The following is an 18,702-nucleotide window of genomic DNA, read 5'->3' as shown; positions in this document are numbered from 1 at the left end:
CCCCGCGGCGGGCGCGACCCCGGGCGGCGGGCGGCGGGCGCTCCACGCCGGGTTTTCCGCCGGTCTCCCTGCGTAGACAGCCCCACAGCCGCCCCACAGACACACACGCTCGCGCCTCTCGGGCTGCGCTTCATCAAAGCGAGCGGCCCCCGGCTGCGCTGGGGTGATGTCGCGGCGTAGTGGCGGGGCTGCAGGGGACGCGGCGGGTGGCGCGGCCGGGCTTTTGCAATTCGGAATGTCTTTGTAAGGGGGTTGAGGAGGAGCCAGACAGCGCCGCGGGCCGCGAGGGGCGTGAGGGGGAGTGTTCCCGGAACGCCGCGGCGATGGAGCCGCGCTGCGCCCGCCGCCCCAGGACTTGAGAAAGAAAACAGGAAACGTGGTGGCCGCGCACCCAGCTGCGGCTGATTCACTCGCTTCCAGCCCCGTGGGGCCGGGGGGGACGAGGGGCCCGGGCCGTGGACCAGACGCTCCTCCGCGAGCCGGCGCCCGGGCGCGCGCGCGCCTCCCTCGCCGCCGCCGCCGCCGCCCTCCTCCGGAGCGGAGCTCGCTCCAGGCCTGGGAGCCGGGCCCGCCGCGCCGTCGAAAAGTCGCCTCGTGGGTTTTCCGCGTCAAAGTTGGCCGGCGGCACTTGGCGCGCCCTCCCGGAGGCCGCCCCGCGACGCCACGCTGGAGAGACGGTGCCCGCCCGAGGCCGGCCGCCCAGCCAGCGCAGCCTCGGCCGCCGTGGCGCTGCGGGGCCGGGCACTATGAAGGAGCAGCCCTCATGTGCGGGCACCGGGCGTCCGAGCATGGCGGGGTACGGCACGATGGCCTCCTTTGAACTCGCCGGCGGCCCCGCGAAGCGCCTGAGAACTGAGTCCCCCTTTCCCTGTCTCTTCGCAGAGGAGGCCTACCAGAAACTGGCCAGCGAGACCCTGGAGGAGCTGGACTGGTGTCTGGACCAGCTAGAGACGCTGCAGACCAGGCACTCCGTCAGTGAGATGGCCTCCAACAAGGTAAGCTCCCCGCGCCGCGCCCCCGGACTGCCGGGTCCCAGGCCCCGGGAAAAATAGTCCGCAGAGGTTTGGCACGCTCCATGCCTGTGCGCCCTTTGCCTCTCTTCCTTCACACCACATAGGGTCCCCGTTCGCGAAAGCGACTTTGACGCAGTTTGAGTGCCCCGAGGACCCGCGATTCCCAAGTGACACTTCGTCCTTGCGGCGGCAGGCCAGTGGGGTCCGCGGGGCATTGCACAGGTGGAGGTGTTCTTGGGATGCCCGCATGGAAATAAGAGTTGCTGGGCGTGAAGGCAATCCCCTGGACGTCACCAGCTGTCCGCACTCCCAAGTCAGGAGTTCCCCGAACGTGGAACCTTCGCCTTCCTTCCGTCTCATGGTCAGGGTGCCCTGGAAGAACCCAGCCTTCACCCTCTCGGTCGGCCGAGTCCATGCGCAGGGAATACTGGCCAAGTTAGAAGGCTCGAGCGGTTCATTACCTTTCGTTGCCGTTAATCTTGGGAGAGCAAGTCCCAGTTTGCTGGGGTCGTGGACTTGCAGGGAGCCTGCAGGGCTGAGCACATAGCGGAGTTTAGGGGGCTGAGAAGGAACCTGCAGCCTGACCCGGCCTTAAGGTAGCCTGGAAGGCCAGGTAGGGGCTTTTCAAGTTTTGCTGTATTCTTTGCCATTCCTATTCTTCTTTGCCTTTAGTTATGCAAGGAAATAATGGGATTCTGTATGTTTTTAATGATTCTTTGGCTGAGGGAGCAGGAAAGGCAGGCGGGATGTGCATCTTGGATGCAGATGGCCCGTGGCTTCAGCCAGTAAGGACTTGGGTCTTTGGCAATTAGCGATAGTGGCCCCACAGAGACCTCTAAGTATTTGTGGCCACCTATTTGCAAGGTCAGTTAGGTTATCTCATTTTACTGTTTACCTGTGTGCTCTTTTTCAAGGAGCGATGGCTTTTTAAACCTAGCCATAGTTCGTGTCCCACTCGTTTTTTCTTTTGCAGTTTTATAAAAATGCCATGCCAGTTGATTGCCTTGTCTGTTCACATTGGTCGTGCAGATAGCATTGTTGTTAGGGTTTCCCCAGACGCTGCCTGCAGGTACCAGTCGACCCACCCACATGCACAATGAACCTCCCCGTTTGCATCCCAGTTGAGCAGATGTTTTGGTCATTTGGGCCTCCTTTGTAAGTCTGGTGTGGCTCCCACTTAGAATGACCAGTGACTACTTTCTTACCGTAGGGCTCTTACTCCCTGCGCTGGCTTTAGCTGCCATTGTTCTCTTGCGGCTAACAAATTCTTAGTTCTAGAAAATGGGATTTGTTTTTCCATAATCGGACTCTAGTAGCAGTAGATGAGTGCTGGGCACCCACAGTGTCCTACAGGGTGAATGAGACCATTCTGCCATGGACCGGAGTTCTTGATTGTCTGGCCTGGTTGATTCTGGGTAGCAAAAAGGAAGAGCAGACTGAGAAGGCACTTGGCTATGGAAGCATTTGCTTATGTTTTCAGGATGATTTGACAGTACCTTTTCAGCAGAATCAGCCTGAGCAGCTACAGTTTACTTCCCCCTCAAGTCCATGTTCTTAATGATAAGACCTAGGTCTGAATTTTAAAATTAATATGAAGTTTGTTAAGGTTGTCAATGACTTCAACTATCAACCTACACCTTAGGATTACAAAATGTTTAAGTCACGATGGTTGCTCCAATTTTTTTTTGAAAGGCATCAAATAAAAGTTTTTTGTCTTTTTTTTGTTGTTTTCTCAATTTTTATTGTGAACAATCTGAAAGTAGACCGTGAGTTACTTAGAGGTTTAAGATGGCTGGTGAGTTTATTTGGTTGAAGTGACTTACAGGTCAAGTGAGGAAGTACTTTTTCAAAACATCATTCTAGCCATGTTTATGTCTTATGGCTGAAAGATGATTGACGTAAGACTTATTTTTAAAATTAAACTTAGGTGAGCTGAATCTGTTGCTTCAAACTTTTAATGCCTGAGCCATTCATTTTTTTAAAACTCATTTCTAAGTAAGTGTTACGCTCCTGTGACTTTTATAGATGAAAAAGGATTAGTGTAGGAAAGACAAAAAAAATGTTTTAGTAAAAGTTTTAAGGGTCCCCTTATGCTTGACCACAGGGACTGGAATAAACCACCTCCAGGTGGGTAAACTGAGGAAATCCCTGGGAGGGATGCTGCACTCTGAGCCTCAACTGCAGATGGGGAGAATTTACGTCACAAGTCCTCTCCCTTGTTTCACATCTCTGGGGTGTGAGTGAGAAGTATGAAATATTGTCATCCACCTTTATCAGTGTTTTCTGTTTCATTTTTTTTTTGCCTTTGAAAATAATGGTAGGTTTCTGTTTTCTTGTCTTATGAGATTTCTTAAACACTTACTTTAATCAATTTAAAGAGCAAGAGCACAATGGGAACTGTTAAGAGACTGGGATTTTTAAAGTGATGCTAGAAAATATTTATTGTAGAGGTGGATTTGGGTGTTAGAAGAAGGAAATTGATTTCACAAATCCATTTTAAAAATTGAGTTAAATTACTCATCTATTTTTTTTTTTAAGAAAATAAAAGAAACCTAACCCAGTTAGCAGTTTTGATGCTTTAGAAGGTACTAGCCATATTTCCTGTATTGGAATTATAATAGTCATACTGCTTGTTGATGATATTGAGGCAGGAAAATTATTGAATTCGTGGTTAAGGCCAAGATCTGTCTCACATGTGAAGTAAGAGATTCCAGATGGCATTTAATTTGAGTGATTAAATCTACAGTATTTACCCTCATAAATACACTAATCTGCCTTAGATTTGTGCAGATTTCCTTTGGAAACTCATTGGTACAATTGAGGATAATTTTCACGAGGTCTCAATGCTTTGGAAAACAGATCTGAAAGTTGAATCATGGTTTGTTCCTTATTAGCCGAATTACCTTAGAAAAATGACAAACTTTCATCTTGAGTTTTCTTGACATAATATGAGTATGATAACTGTTCTGAAAGGTCAGCGTAAGAGTACAAAAGTATGTATACACAACAGCCAGCTAAAACAGTGTCTGAGAATGGAAGGCACTGTACCTGTTGTTACTGGTATTATTTGAGGGTTAAGTCCAAACGTTATTGGTTGCCTATTTGACTAAAAAAAAAAATGATCATTTCGTCAAAATTATGCTAGCTGTTTTCAGTTTTGTGACTTTTCACAGTATAATTCTTAGAGAACTATCTTTGAGTACACATTTCCATGTTGTAAAGTATGCTTAAATTTTATTGACAGTTTCTTTGGTGTAATGCAGACATACACATTTGAAGTTCTAATTTAGAAGTTTAGTCTTCTCTTGGATTCCAGACAGAGGAACTAAATACTTTTTTGTTTTCTTCTAATGCTGAAAACCCAGCGCTCACTAGTATTTGGAGCGTGTAAAACACGATTTGGGTTGGTGGGGCGCGTTTCCTTCACTGCGGATTTCACAAAGCTCAGGCATCTCTTGAGTAAAGTACGTCTCAGTACAGAGGACTTGCTGGTGCCTTTGGCTACCTTCCTCTTTTGTAAAGTACATCAGATCGGGGGTGGCAAGGAAGGCAGAGCAGGGCTCTGGGCCTTGGGGCTTTCAAGGATGATGCTGTGGAACCCTCCAGCTTTATCCTTTGTGACCCAAGAATGCACGTCTCATCAGTGCAAGTGCAGGGATGTTTGAAGGAGAAAAGGAAATCATTTTGAGTCTCCTCTAAAATGTTCCTCTCTAGGAATGGATTTCATTTCTAATCTCTCATGCTGGGGGCCGTTCCAAGGCCTGCCATTGCTGGAAACTACTGTGCTTCAAGCTGAAAAGTCTGTCTTGAAGTTAGGATTCATGCATCTTTGTAAGAGACTTCACTTTTCTTTCTAGCTCATTCAAAATGTAGTTGGGGCAGCTCTGTAGATGTGCTCCTGACTTCCCCATGGAATTTATTGTCTCTGGTTTTTAGCAAACATCCCGGGCTACGTTTCTGTTGCCTATAAATTAAATTCCTTTTCTGGGGAGCTGTCTCAATGCCTTCTCTGGCTGCTCCCCCTGCTGCTTTGTGGTAGTCAGTGCAAAACAGACACCAGCACTTTCCAAGACCTTTGTACTTTTTCTTATGGGCAGGAGAGGTGCTGGAGTGAATATAGGATGTTCTTGGAAGAGACGAAGTCTTGAAGTACCTCAGCGTTATGCAAGCAAGATAACTCAGAGCAGGATTAACCTTTGGCTAATGAGTCAGGAAAAAGCATTTTAGTTTTATAGAGAAAATAGGAACTGTTCTCTACATTAAAATATTAAAACTTAGATAAAATAATTGCTGAGTTCACAACATACCTAAAGAGAAACTTTAAATTTTAAAAGGAAATATCTTCTGTAAGTGTGGAAACTGAGCTTCCTGATGCTTTGAGTGTGGAGTGTGGCATGTGTTTTTTTGTTTGTTTGTTTTTTGACAGAGTGGACAGTGAGAGAGAGAGACAGAAAGGTCTTCCTTTGCCGTTGATTCACCTCTCAATGGCCGCTGCGGCCAGCGCACTGCGGCTGGCGCACTGCACTGATCCAAAGGCAGGAGCCAGGTGCTTCTCCTGGTCTCACATGGGGTGCAGGGCCCAAGCACTTGGGCCATCCTCCACTGCCTTCCCGGGCCACAGCAGAAAGCTGGACTGGAAGAGGAGCAACCGGGACTAGAACCTGGGGTGCCGGTGCTGCAGGCGGAGGATTAGCCTATTGAGCTGCGGTGCCGGCCGGCATGTGTTCTTTTATCCACTGCATAAACTTACATATAGCACTGTAAACTTAATTTGAAGGAGTGGGAATTATTTTATAATCATTGCTAGGAAGAAAGAAGTGCTTTATTTTCTTTTAGGAAGATTAGGAAGAAGGAAACACTTTTTTAAAGATTTATTTTATTTAATTTGAAAGGCAGAGTTAGAGGAGAGAGCAAGAGATAGGGAGAGAGCTTCCATTCACTGATTAACTCCCCAAATGGCTGCAACAGTGCAGATTGGGCCAGGACAAAGCCAAGAGCTTCATCCAGGTCTCCCATGTGGATGGCAGGGGCCCCGTTACTTTTGTCCATCTTTCTCTGGTTTCTCGGGCTGACTAGCAGGGAACTGGAATAGAAGTTGAGTAGTCAGGACTCAGACCAGCGCCCATATGGGACGCTGGCATTGCAAGCGTTGGTTTAACCCACTGTGCTAAAATTCCAGCTCCAGGAAACTTTCAGTGGAAGTTTTTGTTTCATTGAGTAGGAGGGCCCTTGACTTTAACTTTACAAGGCATTAGTGATTAAAAGAAATCTTCGTTAGTCTCTCTTGTTATCAACTCTATTCCTGTGTCAGTGTTTGGTCCTAGAAAGTCTAAATATCCCAAATATCCAGTTATCCAGAACTTCTAATAAAACAATCATTATTAGAAAAAATGCTATCAGTTATTATTGTTTGTTTTAAAAAATAGTGACAACTTTGAGAAATCTCCATTAAAAAATAGAAAAGTAAGTCTTGTCCCAGATAAAATTGTACTTTTCTCAGTATTATGGATGGATTAAACAAACTTTTTCTTTGTTCTCCTAAGTAGTGAGGATGGTGGGTAATACTTCATTCCATTTAAGATCTCTGTGATAATCTTGTAGATGGTGGTTGCTTTTTTTTTTTTTTTTTTTTTTTGACAGGCAGAGTGGACAGTGAGAGAGAGAGACAGAAAGAAAGGTCTTCCTTTGCCATTGGTTCACCCTCCAATGGCTGCCGTGGCCGGCGCGCTGTGGCCGGCACACAGCGCTGATCCAAAACCAGGAGCCAGGTGCTTCTCCTGGTCTCCCATGGGATGCAGGGCCCAAGCACTTGGGCCATCCTCCACTGCACTCCCGGGCCACAGCAGAGAGCTGGCCTGGAAGAGGGGCAACCGGGACAGAATCTGCTGCCCTGACCGGGACTAGAACCTGGTGTGCCGGCGCCGTAGGTGGAGGATTAGCCTATTGAGCTCCCACTGGTGGTTGCTATTAATTAAGGTACACATATATGATAGCTAGGAAATGCTGATAATGCCACAATATTTAGTTGATCCATAAGATATGTAGAGTCTGGTTTGCTCTTTTTCAGCAAGGAGCACCAACTCTGTTAAAGCTACAAGTTGCTGTTTTGTTTTGTTTTGTTTTTTGGTGGCAGCATTGCTCTGTCAGGGCAGTAATTCTGTCCCTGGCTGCTTGTGGTTATTAAACTGACACACAGATCTTTGTAGAAAGCAGAGATCGCTGACCCTGTATTTTAATATTTGTACTAGTTTTAAAAGACATTTTAAGAAGGTGTTTTCTTTTATTCACCTAAGAGGGATGAGTCTTCGTAGTTACTTAAACAGCAGTTTTTCTGTTTTCATTAGAAAATTAGTGAAATTAGGTTATCAACAATGATTGATAATAGGTTTATTAGCCTTTAGTATTAGAGACTACTTTGAATAGATTTATTTATTTAAAAGGCAGAGTTACAGAGAAAGAGGGAGAAAAAAGAGAGAGAGAGAGAGAGCAAGCTCTTCCATCTGCTGGTTTACTCCCCAAATGGCCACAATAGCCAGGGCTGGGCCAGGCTGAAGCCAGGAGCCAGGAGCTTCTTCCAGGTCTCCCACATGGGTGCAGGGGCCCATAGATTTGGGCCATCCTCTGCTGCTTCCCCAGGTGCATTAGCAAGGAGCTGGATCAGAAGAAGTGGAGCAACCAAGGCTCAAACTGGTACCCATATGGCCCCCATTAATCTGTGCCACAGCCGCGGCCCCTACTGCTTTGTCTTCAAGAAGCCCTGGTAACTTGCGGTTTAGGATTCTGAGACTTGTGTTGCTGTTTTCCTGTACTTCCTCTGTGCTGAGGATGAGTGAGCTTTACCCCTTGGCCTGGGTTTGCAGCAGTGATACTCATGGCAGCTTTGTAAAGTGGAAAGAACATTGATGTTTTTCAACAGGCAGCCCTGGTTTCAAATTCCCATTCTGATGTTTCCTAGCTAATATTTTGGGCAACATTCCTCACCTCTCTGAAGCTCAGCTTTTTTCATTTATAAATCGGAATAGTAAAGGGGGAAAATAAAGTTGAGAAGTTGTTGAGAGCATTCGTTATGGTTCTACAAAGCTCCATCTGATGCGTGGCACATACTGGATGCTGAGTCAGTTACATGTGCCCGCCTGTCTAGAATAAATACAAAAAGAGATTGAGAAAAACCCTGTGTCTTATACTCTTCCGGTGTAAGAATAGAATATTTTTTGGAAAACATGAGCCATTCTCTTCCATAAGAAATATTACAGATTAAGTTTGCTCAAACTTTGTCATTTCCATGTATATTCATACTTGCTATTAAGTGTTTTAATATGATTTATTTTTAAAGGTACATGCCCACTTAATCAGCTCATCCTAAGCAGTGCTATGCATGAAATCATGGGTTTGGTGTTCTAGTGATATATTTTGACCTACATTAGAATTGACAAAAGGAGAAAACCTTCATCAATATACCACCCTAAGGCAGTTTGCTTATGTTTCTAGACACTGTACATACTTTTAGACAAACTATTATAAATCAGCAAGAAAATTTTTGAGTCATTTTTTGTTAGAAAAATGTTTCTTTTTACACAATCTATGGTTTTTCTTCTTTGCAATCAATGGGATTTCTCTGCTAGAAGAGAAAATGTCTAATTTCTTCAGCAGAAATCTCCTGTTCATTAAATATTCATTTCTTAGGCAGAATGCCCAGGTTGGATTTATTCTCTGCTTCTTACTAAAGGTCAGTTGGAGTCCTCTACCTTCAGTGCTTCAGTTTTTCATCTGTTAAATAGTTGCCATGATGATTTAATGCATTAAAAGATGAGAATGGTCTAGACCAGGAGTGGGGAACGTCCAACCCACAGGCTGTAGAAGCCCCACAGAATTCATTTGGTCTGGCCTTGCCTGGGACTTGAAATTCGATAAATCTGTAGCAGGCTAATTTTTAAGTTGATAATTTTGTGTGGCTAGCAAATGATGTTGTAAGTATCCAAATGGCCCTTGGCAGATAAATGGCTCCCCACTGCTGTTCCAGGCCAAATCAGGAACGTAGTAGTAGTCTTTCTTTCCCCCAATGACCGAACAGAACTGGCCTTTCTCATTTTGGGAGGTGAGAGTGGGAGAGGTTTGTTTGCCTTCTTGGTTCCTATCTCCGAGCTTCCAGGTGACCTGCTGATGTTGAAACTACCGAAAGAGGATTGAGCACAGTATTGTCCTGTGCCCTTCTTCCCATCAGGAATGCTTACAAAGCCAGGTTTTGGATTTGTATGCTTTTTTTCCTATTCTATTTTATTTACCTTTGTTTCTTTGTATAATTTTCAGTACAGCTCATCAAGCTGGCCTGAGGTTTTATTAGAATGAATATCTAGAAACTTTCTAAGCTTTCCCCAACAGAAATGCATAAGACAGTGGGGAGGAAGAGTCAATCCATCTTTTTTCCCCACACATGAATGTATCTTTGTTATTCTTCTGAATGAGACCAGAGGTAACCCAGGCACAAAATCTGTTAATATTTGATGTTAAGGAAAGTGTATTAAGGTAGCTGCACTCCAGTCTACCTCTCAACACCTTAGTCCTCTAGGTTACCACAAATATTTCCTTGCTGTGTCAGCTGAGGGCCCTAGAATCAATGATACTGCAGCACCCATGAGAATACCTGGAACCCACATTTTGGTTTGACTGTCATTCTCCAGAGAGAGCTGATTGTAGGGACCCAAGCAAGAAATACACAGGATGAGCCTGGAGCACCTTGTATTGCCATAAAGTTAGGATGTGCTCAAAGCAACACTGCCTGCCACTGATGGGGATATAGCAAAGGATGCAGGTACAACTGGAAGAACTGTGGAACGATTTAAGCAAATGATGAGAATGATAATGTAGTATTATAACCCAAAGTATAAAATAAATATCCATAAGTCATGTTGGTATAGACAACTGATTTACAAGTAATTAAATGGAGGAAAATAGATCTCTCAAGAAGAATAATTTCAGATAACTTACATAGGTACTGTGTCTTCCATGGAAGAAATCATACCTCTGTAGTCTTTAAGTGTAGGCTGTGCCATGATGAGCTCCTTGCAAACAACAGTAGGGAAAGGAGGAAAGCAAACTGTATGGTGGCGAAATCTGTGGAATGCTATCTCAGCCAGGTGATCAAGGCCAACACTGATAGAAGCCATGACGATAGGATGTACCCATGATGTGGTCTGATGAAAATGACATTTTATGCATGTAATTTTGTTACCAAAATGTCTAACCCCAATTTAGCCATAAGAAAAATAGACAAAATCCTAATTGGCTGATATTCTTCAAAATACCTGACCAGTACTTCTCAAAACTCTCAAGGGCATCAAAAACAAGGAAAATCTGAGAATCTCATGGCTAAGGGGAGCCTGAAGTGACAGGACAACTAAATTTAACATGTCCTAGATGAAATTCTGGATCACAGAAACCACATTAATTAAAAACTAAGGAAATCTAAAGTGTGGACTTGAGTTAATAGTCTGTATCAATGGGGCCGTTGCCATGGCTCACTTGGTTAATCCTCTGCCTGCATCACCGGCATCCCATATGGGTGCCGGGTTCTAGTCCTGGTTGCTCCTCTTCCAGTCCAACTCTCTGCTGTGGCCCAGGAGGGCAGTGGAGGATGGCCCAAGTGCTTGGGCCCCTGCACCCACTTGGGAGACCAGGAGGAAGCTCCTGGCTCCTGGCTTTGGATCCGCATAGCTCCGGCCGTGGCAGCCATTTTGGGGGGTGAACCAACGGAAGGAAGACCTTTCTCTCTGTCTCTCTCTCACTGTCTAACTCTAACTGTTAAAAAAAAATAGTTTATCAGTATTGGCTCAATAATTGGTAAAATGTACCATGGTAATATAAGATGTTACTGATGGGGAAACTGGGTGTTGAGTACGTAGGAACTCTCTGTAATAAGTTCTCCCTAAATCTAAAACTGTTCTAAAAAAATTTAAAAATCTTTACTATCCTTTAAGGCTTATCTGAAATGCTACCTCTCTCTCTCTCTCTTTTTTTTTAATAAATTTATTTGAAAGAGTTGCAGAGAGAGGAGGAGCAACAGAGAGCAATCTTTTCATCTGCTCTTTCTTTCCCCAGTTGCCCACAACAACTGGGACTGGGCCAAGTGGAAACCAGGAGTCCCGAGCTTCTCCTAGGTCTCCCACATGGATGCAGGAGCCCAAGCACTTGGGCCATCTTCCGCAGCTTTCCCAGGCTCATTAGCAGGGAGCTGGATCGGAAGTGAATCAGCCTGGTCTCGAACCGGCACCCATATGGGATGCCAGCATCACAGGTGGAGGCTTAACCTGCTACTCCAAAACACCGGCCCCATGGGATGCTACCTCTTTTATGGAGCCTTTGTCCTATCTTCTGTCTCGCACTCCCGGGCCCCATAAATGGACTTAATGTCTTTTTCCATTAACCTTCTATAGTGTTTTATTTGTAATTCTCCAAACTCTAAGTACAATACTTTTGACCTTGTTTTATTCTTCTGACAAGGCTGTCTACACCATTTTTAACTCAAATCCAGTGAATGTCAGTGTATCATTTTATAGTCAGTCACAATTACTGGGTCCAGGAGGCATGATGCTAGTTCACGTAAATGCTATTTCTTACCTTGCAGTGATAATCTTAGAGTCTGAGCAGGATAGTCCATGGAAGGTGGTCCTCTCCTGTTAACAAGAGTCCTGAGCATTTTCTGCTTAAGAACCGTAGTTCTGCTTATAGATATCATTTCTCAGAAATTTAGTAAAACATTCTAGAGTACTCCCATCTCTTTAAATTAAAAGTTTGTAGCCACAGGCAAAAACTATACAGGTTATCCTCTTGGCCTTAAGCTGTCCTGTCTCCTCTGTAACTCTTTTAGCAATAACATGCTTACTGTTAGTCTGTTCCAACTAAAAATGACCTATTCCTGAATACTTTCCCTGCTAGCCTAGGAAGAAAGGATGTGTTTATTGGCCTTTGCCTGTTAGAGAGTATTCTGTGAAGTTTTGCCCAGGGCGTGCTTGGGTTCCCATCAGCATCTTTGGTCTGCTGCACTGTAATCCCTATGTTGGCAGCCTCTGGCTTTTATTACTGGCAGGCAGTGCACTGTGCAGACATAGGCACCATAATAGGAAACACCTCGGCCTGTCGTAAACAGGTCTGAAGAGGAGAAGGCAGAGGCTTGAAGGGGATGTGTCCATAGCAACCAAGCAGAGATGTGGCTGCCATATTGGAGTAAGTGCAGGCTGATGTCTGCCTTCTCCATTTCAGAAAATAACTGGCTGAATTTAGGCTCTGTTCCCTGAACATAGCAGTGTATTGAATGCTTTGTTTTTATTTTGGACTTAAACGTGAATAAAGACATCTTGAAGAAATAATACTCTTCAGCATGTTTGCAGGAATGTATCATATTTTCCTTTTATTCTTTTAATTCTCCATGATCATTCCAGTCCAAACCACCAGAGCAGGAAGCACAGATAGCTCATGTCAGAGGGGAATTAGAGGGAAAAAAAGAAGGATCTTGCAAAAGACAAATGATTGTGTGTCTTTTTAAAGAATTATAAATTATGCCAGATTACACAGAATTGCAAAGAAAATGCTTCTTAGGTGACTATATTGTTTATGCCTTTACATCACTCCAACTCTCAGGAAGAGAGTACGTTCTTTAATCAAGAAAAGTTGTGTCTTACTTGTATATTTGCTAGTTTTTTTCTTTCAAGTTTCACAAAAGAAGAAGGAACTATAATTTTAGTGATGGGCTCTGTAGCAAGAATTTTGGGAGAGAATTGTGGTTTTTAATACAGAGATAAAATTATTTCATGAGTGTTTTAAATTTATATGGGTGTCCCTTTGTTATGTGCAAGGAATCCCCATTTCACAAAAGGGATCAACAAAACAACAATTCTTTTAAAAATGTATAAAAATTAAGTTTAGGAACTTCTTTTGAGAGGTTTGCTCATAGATTAGATATTTGATGAATATTTGATTAGTCCTTACTTTCCTTTTTTTTTTTTAAACCAAACATGTATCGTCAACTTCAACAAAATAATAATGAAATCAAGTACCATTGTCTTTGATACATATTTTGATTTTCTGTTCTTTGTTTTCTTCCTTCCTTCCTTCCTTCCTTTCTTTCTTTTCTTTTCTTTTCTTTCTTTTCTTTCTTTTCTTTCTTTTCTTTCTTTTCTTTCTTTTCTTTCTTTTCTTTCTTTTCTTTCTTTTCTTTCTTTTCTTTCTTTTCTTTCTTTCTTTTCTTGAGGTAGAGTTATAGACAGTGAGAGGGAGAGACAGGGAAAGGTCTTCCATCTGCTGGTTCACTCCCAAATGGCCACAATGGCTGGAGCTGCGCTGATCTGAAACCAGGAGCTTTCTCCAAGTCTCCCACGCGGGTGTAGGGGCCCAAGGACTTGGACCATCTTCTGCTTTTCCAGGCCATAGCAGAGAGCTGGATGGGACTAGCAGCTGGGACTAGAACCGGCTCCCATATGGGATGCCAGTGCTGCAGGCAGAGGATTAATACCTACTGTGACACGGTGCCAGCCTCTCTTTGTCTTCTTTATCTTGTTTTTCAATATGGTCTCTTAAATCTCCTTAAGAGTATGTGATAATTTTTAGTATATAATAAATCTTTTGTTAGAGATACATGTATTTTTAAATTACACGTCAGGAAAACATTAATTTTTTTTCCTGGAGATTGCTTTTTGGACTTAAATCCTTTTTTTTTTTTTTTTAAAGATTTATTTATTTGAAAGGCAGAATTAAAGAGGAAGAGAGAGAGACAGAGATCTTCCATTCGCTGGTTGACTTCTCTAATGGCTGCAATGCCTAGGCCTGGGCCAGGCCAAAGCCAGAAGTCTAGGTCTCTAACACGGTTACAGAGATTCAAACACTTGGGCCATCATCTGCTTTCCCAAGCCATTAGCAGGGAACTGGATTGGAAATGGAGCAGTCTGGCCTCAAACTAGTCTCCATATGGGATGCCTACTATGCCACAACACTGGCCCCTGGGACTTAAACCTTAATTTTTTTCTTTGTAGTGGCAGTGAACAGTAAGATGACTAAATGATATATAAGAAAAGATGAAAGAAAGAAGACAAACTGAGCCATCAGTCCATTTATGAGAAGAGTGCAATAGGAAAATCAATTACTTGCTGCCCTTTGGCCTTATTTTTAAGTATTTTAATATTATCTACATGATATTCATGAGTAAGGTTTGAGTACAGTTGGTCAGGGAACACCAGTGTACACCTTACCTTCTTATGTAAGGCACAATCCTAGCTATTTCCTCATACCTCAAACCTTAAATTTCTAATTTAGTCCCAGAAACTGTATACTACATGCCAAAGCGTATCTTATTTTTAAATATGAAAAACTGAGGCTGTCTTACACTTGTCCAAAACTCATAAGCTTCTCTTTTGTAAAATGGTTTTTAATTAAGGCTTCACTTTTAAATTTTAGCTTTCTATCTGCATGTGCCTTGGGTACTTCCACGGCAATGTTCCGCCCCTGGATAAGGAGAACACACTAGATCCTGTCATGGATTTCGCACAGAGGAACCACCATTGGCCCTGCTGACGCGGTTTTTCATTTTCCACAACCTCAGAAGAACTTGAGGTTTCAAAGCACAAACCCCTCAAAGTCTGCTGAGCACATTCCGCATACAGGTGGAGGTGCTTTCCCAACTGTCTTAGTATTATAAAGGCACAGAATTCTATTACCAGTGGTTCAGAACAGTCTGGTTTTGTTAGGGACTGTGTTATAGGAAAGCCTATAGCTGTAGAGGAAATGCTGGACCATTCTGAGTGTCTCTGTACATCATCCTGGGAGAGCCCTATGCTTTGTAGTAAGTTGAAAGAGAGCAGAAGAAAAAGCATCAGGGGAAGATGATTTAGAAGAACAAGTATTTCCTCCCATGCTGCATTTTTACAATATTAACAAGGAGTATTTTTTTTTAATTTCATGTACACTAGACTCCAAATTAAAAACAATTTCAGCAAAGTACAGTTCTTAGAGGAACATCCCATGGTATGTCTTGTTTGGCCGCCTTCTGTAAGTCATGTCAGGATGGAAGCAAAACCAGCCTGGCTCCTGGCTACTAGGAGGAGTATGACAGTGAGAGTGTGTGTTAGGTTGGGAGACAGCCTAGCAGGCAGGGTCAGACCACCACATGACTAAAGCAGATCTGAGATTCTATGCAGGAGGAGAATTTAGGGGTGAGAGTGGCATGAAACCTTATTGATGGTGAGGAGGGTGCCAGGAGTTGGAGCAAGTATAGGGTAACTCCACCAGCTTCAGGGTCTTAAAAATAGCCTGTTACTGGGAAGTTGCCTCTGTTGGGCAGGAAAAATGGACCATGGATAGGGTATGGGATGAAGAATGAAGGAAATAAAGATAGAGAGAAAGAGGGCATTAAATAGAGTGAAATGAGGAAACGCAGGAGTGGGAGAAGGCAGAATGACAGGGCTTGCTAGGGCCAGGGTCCTCTTTGGCTGGAAGAAAACTGACCACATCTTGTTCCTGTCCCCTTTCCACCTCCGAGTTCCTATGGTGAAATCTGGCTGGAAGGAACCTTAGGGACAGCCTTGAAGAGAGGGAGAAATCCCAGACAGGTCAGCCAGAGGTGTCAGTGTTCAAAAGAGTCAGCTGTGGTGACGGGGGGCAGGCACAGAGCTGGCTGGAGGAGGAGATGTACGGACGTGGTGCATTTCACGGGGCTCAGGTCTTGTTTAGCACTAACAGCTGGCATCTCCTCTTGTCACCTGTTGCCTCCTTGAGTCATGGCCCAGTAGCAGCATGGGTGGGTTGCCAAATCCAACTCTGGGCCATCCCCTAAGGAACCTGTTGCCCGAGAGTGAAGAAAGGTAATCGATGGACTGGGGAACAGCATGGTACAAGCTAAAATAGGGTGAAAAGAGACTGTGTCAAAGTGAGTATAGGCTGTGCCACCTACAAGAGCCTAGGGTGTGTGTCAGTTGCCAGAACAGAACGGCAGATGGAAAACATCGACCTTCTTGATTCCACTTTAAATCTCTTGAAGTCTGATGAGCTTAGCAGTTTGACTCTGAGTGTAAATCTGCCCCACACTCGACTTGTGAGCTTGGATAATTAAATTAATTCAGCCTCTGAGCCCCGGCTTTCTCTGTAAATCAGAGCTACATGATCGACCTCACAGGTCTGCTGTGAAAGTTCAACAAGAACTTATGTAAGAACGTAGTAGGATGCACGCCCTTGACAAGTCCTCTGACCTCGCCTGAGTAGGGGTGAGTACTAGAGCTATTTTTAAGCTTGAAAGGTCAACTTTATATGCTGTCATATAGGTAACCTCATGCAATTGGAGCCTGAATCAACAGGCCTGGGAGAGAGCTCAGAGTGTGCCTTTGAAATCCTGATACCCAGTCCCGGTGATTTATGGGACCTTACCAGCTTGCAGATGTGATGGCCCACTGAGATTGTTTACTTTAGTTTTAGCTTGGTTTCCTAGCAACCTGTGATGCCATATTTTTATTTACACTCTCGCTGACCACTTAATTATGATCAGTTTGAAAGAATCTGAAGGCAACTACAAAAAAAAATGTCTCTTAGAGTGGTGACGGTCTTGTATAGATTTTCATTACACTGCATCTAAAAATTGGTCCTTTGTGCTTTGCTTTTTCCTCAATCTGGATGACCTCCAGCTCCCTCTATTCTCTCTCAATGATTTTTCTGATTCTATGGAATATTGAGGTTGTGGTTAACAAAAATGTCAAATACCTATCAATATCAGAACACTATATGTCTTTTCCTGGGAAAAATAGAAACAAGGACCAAAAGAAGACCTTTTAATCAATGCAGATTAAACATGGCAATACAGGTAAGAAACAGAGGAGTAGATGGAATGACCTTGATCTTAGTTCCAGCCCCCTGCTGAGGTCTTAGTCATGAATCTGTCTCTAGCCAAAGCCAGCAAGAGAAGAAACTCCCTAGTGATGTAGTTGTTAGAAGGGTTGAAAATGAGTCACTACGGAGGTGATTGATCACTTTCCATTTTCTACTTGGTGTCAATCACTTTGCAGAGAAATCAGACTTTTATCTGCTTAATGAAAGTTTTTTTTTTCTTTTTTGTTTAATTCAGAAAGTCGTTAGAGTTGAAAGAGATTTGGGAAATCAGCCTGTTCACTTTGTTCATTTTACTGATGAAGTAACAAGGCCCAGGAGAATTAAAGTGACCTAGAACAAAGCAGCCCTGTGTGACTTTTGTCAAGGCTTCTGTCTTGTGGCAAATCAAAACGTTTGGTTGTTGGACATGTGACCCTGATGGTCTTTACTGACATCATCCATTTGGAATGAAATTTTGTTTGGTGTGTCTGTTGTTTATGTTTGATTCTTTACCATTCTTCTACCACTTTCACATGGAAAATAAGTCACTGGGAGGTTCTTGTTTTAGTTTTTTTTTTTTTTTTCCTTACCTTTTTGACTGCCAATAACCACAATCCAGTCTTAGGATTTCACTGAGGGATTTTTGTTTTAGCCTGGTTTTGTAGGATGTATATCTATGCCAAAGGTTTTTATAGATCAAATGAGCTTTTTTATATATGCGCTTGCATTCAAATGTGTTGAAATGTAGATACGTAGGTAGGTAGGTAGATGGGGGGGTGGTTAGGTAGATATATAGGGAAAGGGAAAAGAAAGAAGAAAATCCATAGCTAGCCATCTAAGTCAGCCTGCTGAGTGTTAATGAGTGATAGAATAATTCATAATGTTCCTGTCCATCAGAAGAGTTCAGAGTATATTTAACACAGAGGACCATAGCAACTGGGAAACATCCCATAAAAGGTGCCAGATGCTGCTTAGGTTGGATCTTGAACATTAAGGATTCATATAAGTTGTTAATGAGTAAAGAGGTAGTATTCCATGGGGAGACAAACAGGGTACAATGGGAGGAATCACTGTGTTCCTAAAGTAGTATTTATGAAATGCATGAAGTTTGATACCTTAAATAAAAGGTTTCTGGGGAGAAATTTTTTTAAAAGAGAAGAAAAGCTTAAAAAAAAAAAAAGAAAAAAATATGTGTCCCAAGCAAAAAAAAAAAAAAAAAAAAAAAAAAAAAAAACAACCCTTCCTGGACGAGATAATAGCAGATGTGAGACATGCAGATTAGGGCTACCCTGCAGACTGCTTGAAGTTTGGGGCTGAGCCATGTGTGCTTTGTCCTGAAAATCCTGAAGCCCCCTTGTGTTTGATTATAAGGAAAACAGCAATGATTTTAGAAGGTGAAATCTGGTGGTGCTGTGTTGGGGTCTTAAGCCTGAGACTGGCCCCTGACCAGCAGGGGACAATACAAGCACTCCCTGACAAGGCAAACGGGAGAGGTAAGGTCCACGGGTCCAGCACACCAAGCAAGCACCCGTGAGTTCTGTCGAAGCAGGAACTACTTGATTGAGGAAGTGTACAGGCTTATAAAGCTTACGAAAGACATGCGCAGTAGGGGAGCCAATCAGCGAAAAGGTCATACAGGCACGGGTGGACCACGCACAGGGTTATATAGGGATCATGCACTGTCCACGTGTCCAGAACTAAAGCGGAACTATCCCTGCAGGTTGTCCGATCTAGTGTGGCTTAACCACAGTGGCCGCAAACACGCCCCCAGAACATCTGCCAGGCGCCATGTTGTTAGGGACTATTTTAGGCAATGCCCAATAGTGCTGTGCACAGTGGATCATATTGA

At 43.6% G+C, this 18,702-nt stretch overlaps 1 protein-coding gene across 5 annotated transcripts in view; it reads left to right on the top strand.

Moving 5' to 3' along the window:
- PDE4D (phosphodiesterase 4D) overlaps positions 1–18,702 on the top strand; it is a 1,616,992-nt gene that overhangs the window by 1,558,685 nt on the left and 39,605 nt on the right. For 4 of the 5 annotated variants that reach the window (XM_062212022.1, XM_062212021.1, XM_062212023.1 and 1 more), the window contains one exon: positions 883–995. In XM_062212022.1, coding sequence (XP_062068006.1) covers positions 883–995 — 113 coding nt within the window. Of the gene's footprint in view, positions 1–705; positions 797–882; positions 996–18,702 lie in introns of those variants that run through there. The other variant, XM_062212026.1, reaches the window with a different exon arrangement.

This window comes from Lepus europaeus, chromosome 15 (genome assembly GCF_033115175.1).
Source record: "Lepus europaeus isolate LE1 chromosome 15, mLepTim1.pri, whole genome shotgun sequence".
NCBI lineage: Eukaryota > Metazoa > Chordata > Mammalia > Lagomorpha > Leporidae > Lepus > Lepus europaeus.
This window is presented reverse-complemented; position numbering and strand designations above follow the sequence as displayed.